At 47.3% G+C, this 15253-nt stretch overlaps 1 protein-coding gene across 1 annotated transcript; it reads left to right on the top strand.

Annotated features, from left to right (window-relative positions):
- Nucleotides 1–2003: 2003 nt before the first annotated feature.
- LOC133283316 (estradiol 17-beta-dehydrogenase 11-like) lies at nucleotides 2004–8476 on the top strand. The gene is made up of 7 exons (XM_061480004.1): nucleotides 2004–2297; nucleotides 4098–4205; nucleotides 4792–4923; nucleotides 5521–5627; nucleotides 6729–6866; nucleotides 7129–7245; nucleotides 7807–8476. The coding sequence occupies exons 1-7, from the start codon at nucleotides 2088–2090 to the stop codon at nucleotides 7892–7894; spliced, it is 900 nt and encodes a 299-aa protein (XP_061335988.1). The 5' UTR covers nucleotides 2004–2087; the 3' UTR covers nucleotides 7895–8476.
- Nucleotides 8477–15253: the final 6777 nt, after the last annotated feature.

Raw genomic sequence — 15253 nt, 5'->3', positions numbered from 1 at the left:
TAAAAGTGGTAATCAGGTTTAAGCAAGGACAGTGGAGCAGGAGCCACAACAGTGAAATGCTCAGCCAGAGTCTGCCCACCCCACCAGGCTGCAGAGACAGGCAGATCCCCAGTCACACCAGAAGCCACATCAGGATCAGCAAGATACATGCCTATGCATGCCACACCAACAGCACAGCTAGGGCCAGGGCAAAAGAGTGCTTAAACATGGGTACCAGACTGGACAGCAGAGGAGATGGGGGAAGGCTCCAGATGAGCCCTCTCACAGCTCCTCATCACAAGCCAGTGGCCTGTTCTGACAGGACCCACCTTGACCAGGACCCCAAAGGTCTGTGGCCTGTGGTACAAGAGAACAGCACCTGATGAAACACAGGTTAAAGATCTCTTCAGAATGCAGACTGTCATTCCATTCTACTTGTGCAACTCCCAGCTGCACCAGGCACTTGCTGGCTCACAGCCATGCAAGGGAGGCCTCAACATGCTACCACCTTAGGCACAGCAGGAGCCTACACAAGTGATCTTCATACAGCTGACCACAGCTAGATCCAAAATTTGAAGAACAGAACCTCACATCCTGGCTTAGGACTTGTTATGAGTCAGTTGGTGACTCTGGCCTCGTGCTCTGCCTCCCTCTGAGGTATGTCTTGAAGTCAGTGCTTCTCTGCCCTCTCTGCCTCCTCTGGCTTGGCCATAGCATTGACTGGAGCCCCCTGCCAGGAAAATGACAGCACCGCTGAGCTGTGCAATTGGGGCCTGGCCCAAACGGCGATGTGTTAATTAAGAACAGAGCCAAGTTCCAAGAGAAAAGTAGGGAGTGCCTTGCTCTGAATCTCTGCTGGAGCTGACCCAGTCTCCTGCAGACAAGATGACCAACATGGCAGCCAGACCACCAGGAAATTGAAAAAAATCCTTTCCAACAACTCTGATCTTAACTTTAGTCCGATTTTGTTCAGAGGACAGATGTTCAGGCATCCTTCACTCTTTCTCAAGCATCTCGGAGATATCCTTATGTAAAATTATGAGCATGACCTGGGCATATTTAGCTTTCTAACTGAAAAACCAAGGAGTCGTCATCAATCCTTTTCAAGTAAGGCCATACAGTTATGTTCTTAGAGCTGGACAAACCACCTGAAGTTAGTTTTATCCTATTTCCTATAAGCACTGCTGTTCCGGTTAAGGTTCTGTATATTCCATTACACATAAGCAAGTTCAAATGTGAGTTGTGCAATTCAGACTCAATTAAATAAGGATGACCTAATTCATTCAGTCAGCGCCATTTTCTAAAGGACTTGAGGAAACTAAGCAGCCAGAAGATAGAAGACATGGGTATGGATAGCTAACTAATTAAAAGACAGAGAAAGAGGGAACAGGCAGCCAAGATCTCACATGTGGAGTACCTCAAGTTGAAAAGGATTGTGTCATTCAGCTTTCATTAAATGACATGGAAGAGGAAGGTAGGGGACAAAGACTGCTGACAATGCACAGGTATTCCAAAGGAAGGACTTGGACTCGCCCTGAAGAAAACTGCTTAAGGACCTCAGGAGACTGAGCAGTTGGGCAGCCACACAGCAGCATTTGAGATAGAATTGAAATACAGAGGCGAAGGGCGTCACAGAAGCTCTCGGTTTTTTGCCAGTAACTGAAGGAGCAGCCTCATTGCCATTCCCGTCTCTCTCCCACCTGCAGCAATGTTAACCAGAACACGCTTTGATGCTTGCTTACAAGAGGGTACGGCAGAGGAACAGCAAAGCACCCGCACTACAGCCCTCATATAAGCTCGCCTCCCATTGACGAAGCGCCGCCACTCGTGACCGCCTCCAGCCCACTGGGTTGACCTCCCATGGTCACGCCCCCCTCCCAAACGCCGCTCTCTGATTGGCTGTTGCGGCCCCGGAGGTGCGGCCGGTCTGGCAGTCCCCGGCGCTCCTTCTGAACCGTGGAGCCGGTGGATGCCTGTTGGAGCCGTGCAGTATGACTGACCGCTAGGTCGGTGTGTGCTTAGGCGGGCGGCTGGTGAATCATCAACCCGCGTCCTCAGCAGGAGAGGCTAAAGTCCAGTCAGACAACCAAAGGACTGACAGCAACAGCATGAATCTGTTCGTGGAAATCCTCCTGTTCGTGGTCACGCTCATCTACTCCTACTTAGAAGCGTTTGTGAAGCTTTTTATCCCTGTGAAGAGAAAGTCTGTCAGTGGAGAGCTCGTTCTCATCACAGGTGCTGGCCACGGTATAGGGAGAGCGACAGCCTTGGAGTTTGCCAAGCGTCAGAGCAGACTGGTGCTGTGGGACATCAGCAAGGTAACGGCACAGCTCGTGTCTCGACTCGTCCGTCCCCGAGGGAGGCACTGGGGGTTAATAGCACGGGAAGGGCGGCACACGACTGCATCCACACACCTGCTGCCACGGCCGCTCCTGCAGGCTCACGGATGGGGACGCTGAGCCCCAGCCCAGGGTTTGCCCCATTGCACCAGAGGATGTCAGTGTCTGGGTCCCACAGTCACTCGGTGCTAATCGGCGAGGTGGTATCCACAGCACGGCAGAGAGAACCTGCAAGAGGGAACGCAGGGGTCAGCAAGGTGCTGTGGGAACTGCTGCCTGGGCTGGCAGGAAAAGGCATGTGAGACCAGCAGCCTGTTCCTACAGAGAAGCGGGTTCACCACCTGCTCGCTGCCTCCCTGGCATCAGATATTTTGTTTATGTTGCTGGATTATGCATACGTTGCATTTGTCTCTCCACTCATATCCAGGGGAATCACTACTTTGAGCTATGGGTGAGCCCTGCTGCCCTCCGGCGCAGTTACATGTGTAGGTGGCTCCTTACTAAATGTTGACAAATCTGCCCAAATGCAAGAGATCTTGGCAAGTGGAGGATGGACAGGTACAAACACGCAGGATGTCATTCAATGGCGATTAAGGCAAAGGCACGTTCGTAGGAGCAATTGGCTGTACATGGGGTTGAGTAGGTGGGAAGCTCTGTGTGGAGAGGGCTTCTGACACAGTGGATCAGAAGCTGCAGAGGAGTTCATCATGTCATCCTGGAGCTGCAATAAACAGCCCACCACAAACAAATAAACCCCTAAGCCAAGCCTACTGTAAGGGGATTTATAAATAGGGAGGATATTGTAGAACATTTTTGGTGCCTGTTCATGCTACCCATGATGCCTAAGACCAGAGGCTGGAGTGGGTGGGAGGAGGCATGGCACTGGAATGGGTGAAAAGGAGTAAAATCAAATAGCAAGCTATACCTGGCCTAGGTGCTGGGGAATATGTTGTAAAGATGTGTGTAAGCAGGCATTGAAATACAATTCAAAGAGGTGGTGGATCCCAAGGGTTTTAAGAACATACCTCTCCAGTCCAGCTGCCTTGACATAGGCCCCATTCCTGAGGGGCATCTGCCTTAAGCAGCAGTTTGGGCTGAGCAGAGATGCCCAGTCACCCTCGACCTGCAAAGATTCTGTGAGGCTCTGAGCTGTCACAGGTCATTTGTGACAGCTCAGGTCCACATTGCCATGGGTTTCTGGCTCCTGGGGACAAGGATACAGCTAAGTCACTTTTGCCCTCACTTAGTGGCTTGATAAAATGACTTAGGGGAACTTCTGTTGTGTGTGCGTTGAATGCTGTTCTCATAAGAGAAGTCTCTCTACACTGTGCCCTTTGGAGCAAACCGCTCCTCTCACATCCAGTCTGTGAACACAGAAACGCAAAGGGCCATTTTTACGTCTCAGGGGGTGTCACCAGGGTCTGTGTTTTTAGAGCTCTGAATTCAGCTGTGGAGTCTGCCTGCTGTAGTGGGAAAGCCACCGAGTGCCCCCTTCCTGCCACCTACCTATGTGTGCTTTGCCAAGGTAAACTTACTCTTGCTGCCACATGCCCTTTCTGGCAGTTACTCTACACAGGGCCAAAATTTGAGGCTGGAATACTGGTCCTGCCACAGTACCCCAGCTGCAGCTTTTCCACTTGGTCCCTATGAACTGTTCGGGGTCTTAGCAGTGGTAATGCAACTGACAGAAGTCTTTAGCCTCTGGCTGGTGTGAACAATGTCTGAGCAGCAACACGTGGGCATGGTACAATTGCACGTCTTTCATTTCTGCCTTTACAGCACAATGTTGAGGAAACGGCAGCAGAATGCAAAAGGCTGGGAGCCACTGTACAAGCCTTCGTGGTGGACTGCAGCAAAAGGGAGGAAATCTACAGTGCTGCAGAGAAGGTAGGGGAGCAGGGGCACTTCCAAAGGCTTACCCAAACATGCTTCATCTTTGGAAAGGTTGGGAAAACAAGAAGTGTTGTACGCAGTTCATGACAACCCCTGGAATCTGCCCACTTCTTGCTGATTTCAGTACAGAGAGCAAAGTAGCATTTCGTTTCCCAGATGGCAGCCACCCTCTTCCTCTTCTGTGAGGCTCTGGCATATCACATGTCATTGCAGGTTTGCTCTTTTGATGTCCAACTCCTGAGGGACCTTCTGCCTTTTAGTTTCCTAAAGAGCAAGGAGAGAGCACTGAGGGCATTGTGTTGTTACTTGAAACAAGCTGGCTCAAAACAGTCTCTATGTCCATAGTCCCAACTAAAACTACTCAGAGCATACTGTGTCTGTAGGCAATGTGTGGAAGACTACAGATACTGGCAGTAATTAACAGGGAGAAGCACCAGATCTAAAACCTATTTCATGGTACTGCTGCAACAGTTCCTACCACCTCTGGAAATGGGACACTACTGTCCTCTCCATAAAAAAAAAAAAAACAAAACCCAAACTTATGACACAAAACTTTCTGGTATTTTTTTCTGTCTAAAAGGTGAAACAGGAAACTGGGGATGTCTCCATCCTGGTGAATAACGCTGGTGTGATTACAGCTGCTGACTTCCTCTCAACTCAGGACCACCAGATTGAAAGAATGTTTGAAGTCAACATTCTTGCTCACATGTGGGTAAGGACCACCATCAACTTCATACCTATATTTTGAGGGGAGTGTTGTCCAGGACACATATTTAGACTAACAATTCTTTTCAGCTACTAGTGTATTATAAAAGTGTCTTTCAGATACATATAGCACAAGGGCATCGGCTGGACTGACTGTTGGGGGCCTACAGTAACGTCTTGCTCATCTGAGCCTGGCCAGGTGTTAAGGACTTCTTTTTTGCAGTGGGAGAAAAGGAAAGCAACAGATTTAAGAGTGTTTTGTTTTATGTGCCGGGGTGAGACACTGGCAGTATTGTCAGTGTCACCTGAAATCTAAAAAAGCAGCCTGGGACAGATGTGAGAATCAGGTCATGTTGACAGCCAACTTCCTGAAACATTCCTGTTTGGGAAATAGGTTGCCACTTGTATCAGCTGAAAGGAGAACGGGTATCTCTGTGGCTCTCAGAATCTGAGGGGCTGTGCAGCACACAGCATTTGTCATAGCGTTTGCCACTTAATTAATGGTAGTCAGGGTCAGCGCTGAATACACCTAAGAGAACCTTGTTCTTTCTTCCCCTTCCCCCCCCCCCCCGCAATTTTCTCTCTTGATTTCATTGACTTCAAGACCACAAAAGCTTTTCTGCCAACCATGATGAAAAACAACCATGGTCACATTGTCACGGTGGCTTCATCAGCGGGTCATTTTGTTATTTCTTACATGGTGACTTACTGGTAAGTGAGTTTAAAAACAGCTCTCTTCATTATTTATTTATAATAGTATCTTCTCTGTTAGAAAGCATAAAATAACCAAAATAATCCAACTACTGAATACAGTATGGCCTGAGGTTTGTGCTAAGCAGAAATGCCCAATTGCCAGCACTTACCTGGAGCTGCACAGCAAGTTTCTTATTAGCTTTGACTTAGCTTCCCTTCTCTTTCTGAAAATGTACTGCTACTGTGAGTTGTTGTAGTGTTGGCAAGAAAACTCCTAATGAGTAAATTTTGATCTATCTTTGTGGTAGTGATTAGTTTGATCATGAGATCAAATTGGTTTTCTACTTGAAACTCATCTAGAAAATCATGGTGCATGAACAGCAAACCTGTTAGACTGCATATTGTCATTCTGTATCAGATCCAGCCCTCTATGATAGCAGATCCGGGAAGAGCAGTCTTCCCCTGGGAATACTCCTCCTTAGAGAGTCATTCACTGCTGGCAACATGAGCACTCCTGTGTCAGGGATTTGATTGGAATTACACTGTCCAAATCAGTAACAGTCAACAAACTGGTTTTACTTTCTTGGGAGTTGATTCATACTCCTGGCCTGCACCATTTTCTGTGGCAGTATGTTCCTCAGCTTTGGCACACATAATGCTCTTCTATTCCAACACTCACACATGACTGTCAGGAGACACTCCTGTGTGGTACGAGGAGCAGTAGAGGGTTGTTCTCCATTTCTACTCTTCCCATCCTTCTGAACATCAGAGCTTCAGGCTGCATGCCTTCGAAGAATCTCCTCACATGGGAAAACCAGCAACGCTATCAATTGATGCACGTTGGTTCTCATTTTCTAAGAATTCCTGACATTTCTCTGTCTGCTCACCGCAAAGGCAACTTCTGAAAGGCACCGCTCTGCATTCCACAGTTACTGCCCCTAATCCAGCACTATGCTCAGGTCCAGGGCAGTTAGAAGCAGTCTCTGCACCATTTCTCAGCTGGATTGTATTTTGTTGCCTCCTAGTCAGGACTGTGTCAGGGTTTTAGGCCATTTCCAGTTGCAGAAAGATAGAAATAGTATTTCTGCCTTCTCATTTGTGCTTTTCTCACTCCTGCAGTTCAAGCAAGTTTGCTGCAGTTGGATTTCATAAAGCTCTGACAGAGGAGCTGTCTACCCTGGGAAAAGATGGCATAAAAACTACATGTCTTTGCCCGGTTTTTGTAAATACTGGATTTGTCAAAAACCCCAGTACAAGGTAACTACTGACTCTCTGCTTTCCTGACCTGCCTTCTGTGCACCAAGACACACCACATTAGCACCAGCTTTAGGCCTTGTGTTCCAACTGACTGTATAAAAACAGTTGTAGCATTGGCTAAAGAAAAGCTGCAGTTGCCTTTAACCCCCATAACAGCTGCATTTGGATTACCTGAGCATGTGCATATGTGAAGCATCATACATCAGCTCATACCTCCCCTGTTTTACCAGTGCAGCTCTTACATGTTTGGTTTCCTGTGCAGGCTTGGGAAGATTTTGGAGATTGAGGAAGTTGTCGAGGCCCTGATGGAAGGAATACTGACCAACAAGAAAATGGTTTTTGTTCCATCACATCAAAGTGTTGCTTTACTTATTGAAAGGTAAGTAAAAAAAAAAAAAACAATGCCAAAACCTCTCTTCAAAACACCCCCAGCCATGTATCAAATACAATTTGCTGAGTGTACCACCCTTAAACATGCAACATCAAAATGCTTAGAATGCATCAGAATGTAACCAAACAGTGCAAATGCGCTACAGGCTGACAGGGAGGGAAGGGAGAGAATAAAAGAACACTTTTTCTTTCCAGATTGCTGTTTCCCTTTTGCCCAGAAACGCTTTATCTACCAGGAGTCCCAAAATAGTTCCAGAAAGGGCTGAGAACCTGTTGCTTATTATTGTTTGTTTCTTCATGTAAACACCAAAGACTGGGGTGTCAGAAGCTGGGAAAGTTGCTTCAAAAGGCTCTACTGCTTCTCTCTGCCACATACAGCAAGATTTGTCCTTTCACGTGGTTTTACTATCCTGTGTAGCAGCTTTACTGAGGCAGTATTTTTACCAGAGCATCATTTTAAAGCTAGAATTAGCATCAGAAAATCTGAGTTTTCAGTTAACTTCTACAATTTCTTATCCTACATTAAATTTCCTGTTGTTGTCTCTTTCAGGTTGCTTCCAGAACGTGCCTTGGCTGTCTTGAAAAAGCTCACCAATGTCAAATTTGATGCAGTCATTGGGCAGAGAAGCACCCAGTGAAAAGCAAAATTGATTCTCACTTCCCAGTGGCATCAGTGAAAACAGAACATGGGCTGAGTGTAGTTCAGCTGGTTTGATTCAGAGCAGAACTAAGAGATATGCTTCCAGGCCACCACTTCCAAGAACACCCAAGTGTTTATCCCACACGAGCAGCAGGGACATACCTGCATAATGCAGTGTTAACAAAGCAGAGAAGCAGCTCTAGAAGTGTAAAGGCTCCATTGGCTGTACATCACGTCGCTTCTATCTCCTAGAGCTGACACAGACAGAAATTCCCACAAAGGCACTACTACAGTGCACCCTCGGGATTGCCTGAGAGTATGTTTGTCTGGCCTCATATCTGATCAAAGGGATCTTGGAAGTAGCAGTTTATGGAGGACATGGGTGGCCTGTTTCACCTCAATTTAGCTTTTCAAATTTAAGAAATGCTTTAATGCACACTGAATTCCATGTGATTTTGTAGCAAGTACACGAATTAATACAGCATTTTTTGCAACATACTACCTAATTACACTGAATATAAATTCTGCAATAGCACCATCTATATGCCTTATTCTGAATAAATACAGTTCTCCAACCCAATGGTTTCTCTTGGCAGTCAAAGTCATAACCACGTCCTGGAGGTGCACTTAAGGTACAGTATCAAATAATACACCCTTTCCTGGTATCATTTCTCACACTGTTCATCTCCAAATCTCAGATACCTTTGAAATGCCTTACTGTGAAAACAGTGCAGTATTTCTCCACAAATTTCCAAGTTCCTTCCTCCATTTCATGCATGCCAGAGAATAGTATTTGTTACATGAAACACAGACCAATCTGGACTATATTTCTCCTTGCAATACAAGGCAAATAATCCAGCCTAATAAAAATTCTGCAGACCATCTGCTTCAGTATTCATAAGTCAGACTCATCTATGAAAGAAAAGAGCAGGGTTATGCTGAGCCAGGAAAGCCTTCATTCACATGTAACAGTTGAGTGTAAGTTGAAGTCCACAGAGCCTCTGCATCTGTGTACAGTGCAAGAGAAGGCCTGAATACATCTTCATTTCATCTATTACATTCAGCATAACACAAAGCTATACCCATACAGACACTGGGTATTGCATGTGTATTCCATGTACAAAAGCATGCACCAGAGGGTTTAAGTATTCCACTCCCGAAATGCTGTCTCACTGACTGGAAAAGATGCTGCAGCAACAACATCCCTGTGTGATCCCCAGCTTTTCCTTCCCAACTCTGCTCTGCCCATTGCAGGTGCATAGGAGCATTGGAGGAGAGATTTTTGGCAGGAGGAGGTACATCAGGTACCACAGGTTGGGGTGAGGCAGAAACCTCATCGATGGAGCACCGACCCACTGCTCCCAATCAAGGATGGTGGAGCACGAGACACAAGGTGAAAAGCTCAGCTGGAGTCTGCCCACCACCCCACCAAGCTGCAGGGACAGACAGGTCCCCAGTCACACCAGAAGCCCCATCAGGATCAGTGAGGTACAGGCCCATGCATGCCACACCGACAGTGCAGCCCATGCAAGGGCCAGGGCTTAAATGTGGGTGCCAGGCTGGGTACAGAAGAGCACAGAGAAAGGCTCGAGATGAGACCTCTCACAGCTCCTCATCACAAGCCAGTGGCCTGCTCTGACAGGACCCACCTTGATCACGACCCCAAAGGTCTGTGGCCTGTGGTACAAGGGAACAGCACCTGATGAAACACAGGTTAAAGATCTCTTCAGAGCACAGACTATCATTCCATCTACTTGTGCAACTCCCAGCTGCACCAGGCACTTGCTGGCTCACAGCCATGCAAGGGAGGCCTCAACATGCTGCCACTTTTGGCACAGATGAGATGGGTGCCTTCCAGTAGAATCCATCCCACTCACCTGTGAATTTCATGTTGTCCTGTAAACTGAGGTTCTTCAGGAAGGGGAGGGTCCTCGTCATCCAGGTCTTCTTGCTCTTAGGTGGCAACGAGTGGAGGTTTGTGCTGCCAGCAGCATGAATGGCTGCTAAATGTGCTAAATGATACAAAAAGGTTCCCTTTTTTCCTCATGGAACATTCATGTAACAGGACATTCAGGCTGTGTCAAAGCCAAAGTTCCCAGCTTGGGAACTTCTGTTCTACAGTGCAAGATTCCTGTACCCAATAAAGGACAGGAAAAAGGGGTTTGCTAATTTCAGGGAATGAGAAAAAATAAACAATTTAAAAGCCAATTAAAGAGTATTAGACATGTTTTGTATTTAAAACCAAGACCCTTCAAACCCTAAAACATTACAGAGAAGCACGCTTTGAGTCCCAAAGGATAAAGGAGACTAATTGACATGCATATTCAGTGAGTTATTTTGTAAGTCTGTTTTCCTTGCCTCAGAAACATCTCCCAAATCAGGAGCAATGATTTAATGTCTACTCTGAAAGAAGTTCCTTGTTTTATGCAGTTTCTATTTGAGCTATATATAAAGCTCTTGCTAAGAGGTCAGGCCTGTCACAACAGAGAGCCTCTTACTCTTCTGAATGTTGCCTGAGACTCCCAGTCTTCTGCTTGGCATAAAGAAACAGAGACAAATGCAAGGATTTAAGCCTTCATCTCCTGAATACCAGTGACAGAATTGAATCATCAAGCCTCCTAGGCTCTTCAGTTCTCTTTCTGGTCACAACAGACAACTGAAGCTTATCCCAAAATCTGGTAACTATGGCTGCCTAACAGGAACCTATGCAAGTAAGCTTTACATAGCTCCCCACAGCTAGGTCCGAAATTTGAAGAACAGAACCTCACATCCTGGCTTAGGACTTGTTATGAGTCAGTTGGTGACTCTGGCCTCGTGCTCTGCCTCCGAGGTATCTCTTGGAGTCGGTGCTTCTCCGCCCTCTCTGCCTCCTCTGGCTTGGCCATAGCATTGACTGGAGCCCCCTGCCAGGAAAATGACAGCACCGCTGAGCTGTGCAATTGGGGTCTGGCCCAAACACCAATGTGTTAATTAAGAACAGAGCCAAGTTCCAAGAGAAAAGTAGGGAGTGCCTTGCTCTGAATCTCTCTGCTGCAGCTGACCCAGTCTCCTGCAGACAAGATGAGGAACAGCACAGCTAAAGCACTGACACATTGGCCAGAAGCCTGTGGAGATCCTTCCAGCTCCTGCAGCTGTTCCCTTTTCAGAAAGCACAGGCATGAGAGGACCCCACAGAGATTTTATGTACCAGATGCACTACATATTCCATGAGCTCCCAGCATGCAGCTGCCACTGCTGTGACTGCTCTAATAGCTGACAGTGGCTCTGTTCCCCAGCACAGAAGGCCAGAAAGAGAACCAATAGTATCACAAACCCTATGGCTGTGTTTGTAAGCTATGTGGCCAGGCACCATGCTAATCCCCCGCTTTGCTATCATCTGTACTGTTGAAGTGCTAGCATGCTTCCTGGCATAGTTTTGGTCCTTATGGGGCCCTTATGCTGTGTCTGGCAATGCCTCCCTGGCTGTGAACCGCTGGGCACATAGTGTGGGTGAGACCATCTGCTTTGGAAGAGGAGTGGAAGTTTATGGACACAGAAGCCTTCAAAGGACACCATCAAAATCAACACTCAATAACACAAAGGAGAAGCTGTGACAGTTTCTCTTTGTCCACTGTATATGCAGACATGACTGGTCAGAAATTTGAGAGGTTCATTCAACTTTTAACAACGATATTTAACGACAATATTTAACATAATTACTGTCTTCATCATGATAGGTGAAATTTTCAGTCTCTAAGGGGCTTCATCTCACCTTAGTCACATCAAGTCTTACTGAATTTCTGATAGCAGAGATTAAAACTTCCCACAGCACTTGAGCATGTAGCTAAGTCTGAGCATACTTCTTCAGAGACTGCCTCTGCTGCATTTTTCCAAAGTCTTTGATTTATAAGGATTATTTTGTTCCTAACCCATATGGCTAATCAGTAACTTGTATAGGGGCATGAATGGCTGTAGCTCATTTCATGCTCTCTGTCCTCGGAACAGACAGAAAGGAAGAAATGGCAGCATGTGTCAAACAGAGGTGTATTCTCCCTTAGCAGGATGACGTAAGTCCATGTATACCCCAGGCCTATAAAAAAGCAATAGGACAAATTTTTCAGCTAGTTATTTTTCAAGCCATGGATTATTTCAATCTTGCCCTGTCATATATAATGTTGTATTTACATCTACAGCCTCAGAAGTCATGAAACTGAGGATGCTCCATACAGTTATATGAAGCACAGATCCCCTCAAATTCTTAAAAAAAAATCTTAAAATAAAAATCCAAACTCATTAAATAGTTCTGGTTTAGATAGTAATGATTATCCCCATCTTCCCACGGATGAAGTTCTAGTTCTTTCTCAAATAGGCCAACTCAAATAGCAGTGTTATTTAACTGAACATTTTTGCCTTTAAAAACTCAAAAATAAACGTGCATCTCCTCCTAATCGTAGTGTATGTGTATTCTGTTTGGAACTGTAAACCTCCAGCCACTCATTCTTAGATAAGCATGGATTTATAAAACACCTTCCTGCTTTTCAGCAGAATTGTGTTGTATTTGGGAAAAAAGCAAATCCTAGGATTATTACGCGTATCTATAGAGGTGAACCTGGCACGGAAGCATGAAGCATGAGATTCCAGCTGCCAACTCTACAGTATGTATCTGGGAAAACTATGTAGTTATTTAGCTGTGGGGCTGGAGGCAGAGGGCATTTTCAGCTGGCTAGCTGTGCTTGCTTTTGTGCAAGGCAGTTATTTAAGAAGAATGTACTTCCCAGGGCATGTCTTTCTTTAATAAGGTCTTTCTTTGGTTCTAACAGCCCGTAAAATATTCCTAGCTAACTCTTCAAGTTCTTAAGTTGAACTTTAAGCAAAAGAGGACCAAGGCTTACCCTTATCGCTCCACAGGCAGAGAGAGACACTACAAACAAATAGAGATTGAAACAAACCTGAGGGGAAGCGTTTAATGTGGAAATATATTCCTGCACTGAAGGGAGTGTAAGGCAGCACTGTGTGAGATATGTACATACATACTGGGCACACAGGTGGGGAAGAAGAAGCTGGTACAGCCTTTTCCTCTCTCGCCTAGGTCCTTCTCTCTCTGAACTCAAAGAGAGAGGCTTCTCCAAAATCTGAAGTTGGATTGCTCTGATCTGTATTACCTAAGAGACTGCACTAATTTGGATTTGGAGGGGTCAGGGTGATGGTATTTCTCAGGAACTGTTCTGCCTGCTGCTGCTTGCCACTGAATGGCAGCTTTTTCACATGCCAAGAGGAAAGGAGTTAAGCTTTGGTACATAGCATTGAACCAGAAAAGGGAAACACGTTTATGAGAAAATAGCAAGCCAACAGACCCATTTTCACAGTGAGCCTGTCCTCAGATGTAGTGTGATCCAGCAGCACTCGTGTGCCTTTACTCAAGTGGAAATCTCAGGGTTTTTTTAAAATTGGCCTGGAAAATGTATTTTCCACAGAAACCACTCTCTAACAGAAAGAGACCAAATACAGCAAGAAGAGCAACTATTTTCATCTGGCACTTGATACAAGTGGAGCTGGCACAGAGGATTAGATACCCCATGTAGCCATTGCCTCTTGCCAACCTCTTTTCTCCTCTGTCCAACAAGATGAAGCCAACCACAGCCAGAGCAACTCCTGTCAGCAATGCTGCACCAAAGCCTCCCCCTGGAGCAGCAGCAGCTGCTTTGTGCCATCACCATGAATTGCCTGAGCCAAAATAAACCCTGCTGCTGGCCCACTGTTAGATAGCAATGGAGCACATGTTCCTGTTTCCACTGCAGAGCTTGCCTTCTCCCCTCTCCAAACCCCCACATGCAGCTGCCTTCCCTCAGTGTGGGTTTTTTTTGCCCATGTTTGTTCAAAGACAACCCTTGAACTACAGGTGCCGCAGCATGCTCCAGCCCTCACAGCACCGAATTGCCTGGTCAGATAAAGCACAGCTCCAGTGAAATGCCAAGAGACACAAGAAATGCTGTATCAGCTTGGACACAGGCCAAACCCTTCCTTCTCACGCCTAGGTGGCGACCAGTCATTAGTGGTGTCCCCCAGCGCTTGGTATCACAGCCACTGTTGTTTAATATCTTTATTAATGATCTGGATGGGGAGATTGAGTTCACCTTCAGTAAATTTGTGGACAACACCAAGCTGAGCAGGAATGTTGATCTGCTGCAGGACAGGAAGGCTCTGCAGAGGGATCTGGAAAGGTTGGATCCATGGGCTGTGGTCAGTGGTATGAGGTTTATCAGGGCAAAGTGCCGCGTCCTGCACTGGAGCCACAACAGCCCCATGCAATGATACAGGCTTGGGAAAGAGTGGCTGGAAAGCTGCCCAAAGGAAAAGGACCTGGGGGTGCTGACTGACAGAACTGAACATGAGCAGCTTGCGCCCAAGCAGCCAAGAAGGGCAGCAGCATCCTGGCCTGTATCAGCAATAGCGTGGCCAGCAGGGCCAGGGCAATGATCATCGCCTGTATTGGGCACTGGTGAGGCTGCACCTTGAATCCTGTGTTCAGTTCTGAGGCCCACACAAGAGAGACATTGAGGCGCTGGGGGGAGTGGGTCCGGAGAAGAGAAATGGAGCTGGTGAAGGGCCTGGAGTGCAAGTGTGATGAAGAACGGTTGAGGGACCTGAGGGATTCAATCTGGAGAACAGAAGGCTCGGGGGGGGGACGGGACCTTATCACTCTCTACAACTACCTGAAAGGAGGATCCAGGGAAGTGAGGTTGGTCTTTTCTCCCAAGTCTAAGAGGTAACAGCATTGAGCTGTGCCAGGGGAGGTTTAGACTGGTTTACTAGGAAAAAATTTCTTCACAGAGAAGGCACTCAGGCATTGGAACAGGCTGCCCAGGGAAACGATGGAATCACTGTCCCACGGAAGTGTTTGTAAACTGCATACGGCCCTTAGTGACACGGTTTAGTGGTGGACTTGGCAGTCCTGGGGCAAAGCCTGGACTTTATGATCTTAAAGGTCTTTTCCCACCCAGCTGATGCTCTGATTCTCATAACGGGACTCTCGGGGGGTGTGTGGGAACACTGGTATCCCACAACATCGCAGGCCCGGGACCAAAACCACACAACCCCTACCGATCCCCACCGCACCGCGCAGTTTAAACCCTACACAACCCCCTCGCGGCAGGCCCACCCCCCCGTTCCGCCCCCCCCGGGCCGCGCATGCGCCCCGTCCCGCCGTCCCGCCCCGTGTCCCCCTTCCTCCCTCCCCCCTGGCCAGGCGGCACTCCGCCGGACTCGGCTCCCGCAGCGGCGGCAGGTGAGCGGGGCGGGCAGCGGGAGGGGATCGCGTCTCTCGTCCCACCCGGCGGGGCTGCATCTCACGTTCCCGGGCCCTTCCCCCGCGGCCGCG

The sequence above is a fragment of the Pezoporus flaviventris genome, unplaced genomic scaffold (genome assembly GCF_033815535.1).
Source record: "Pezoporus flaviventris isolate CSIRO_AGI_PZ_B2104156 unplaced genomic scaffold, CSIRO_AGI_Pfla_v1 ptg000002l, whole genome shotgun sequence".
In the NCBI taxonomy this organism is placed as follows: domain Eukaryota; kingdom Metazoa; phylum Chordata; class Aves; order Psittaciformes; family Psittacidae; genus Pezoporus; species Pezoporus flaviventris.
This window is presented reverse-complemented; position numbering and strand designations above follow the sequence as displayed.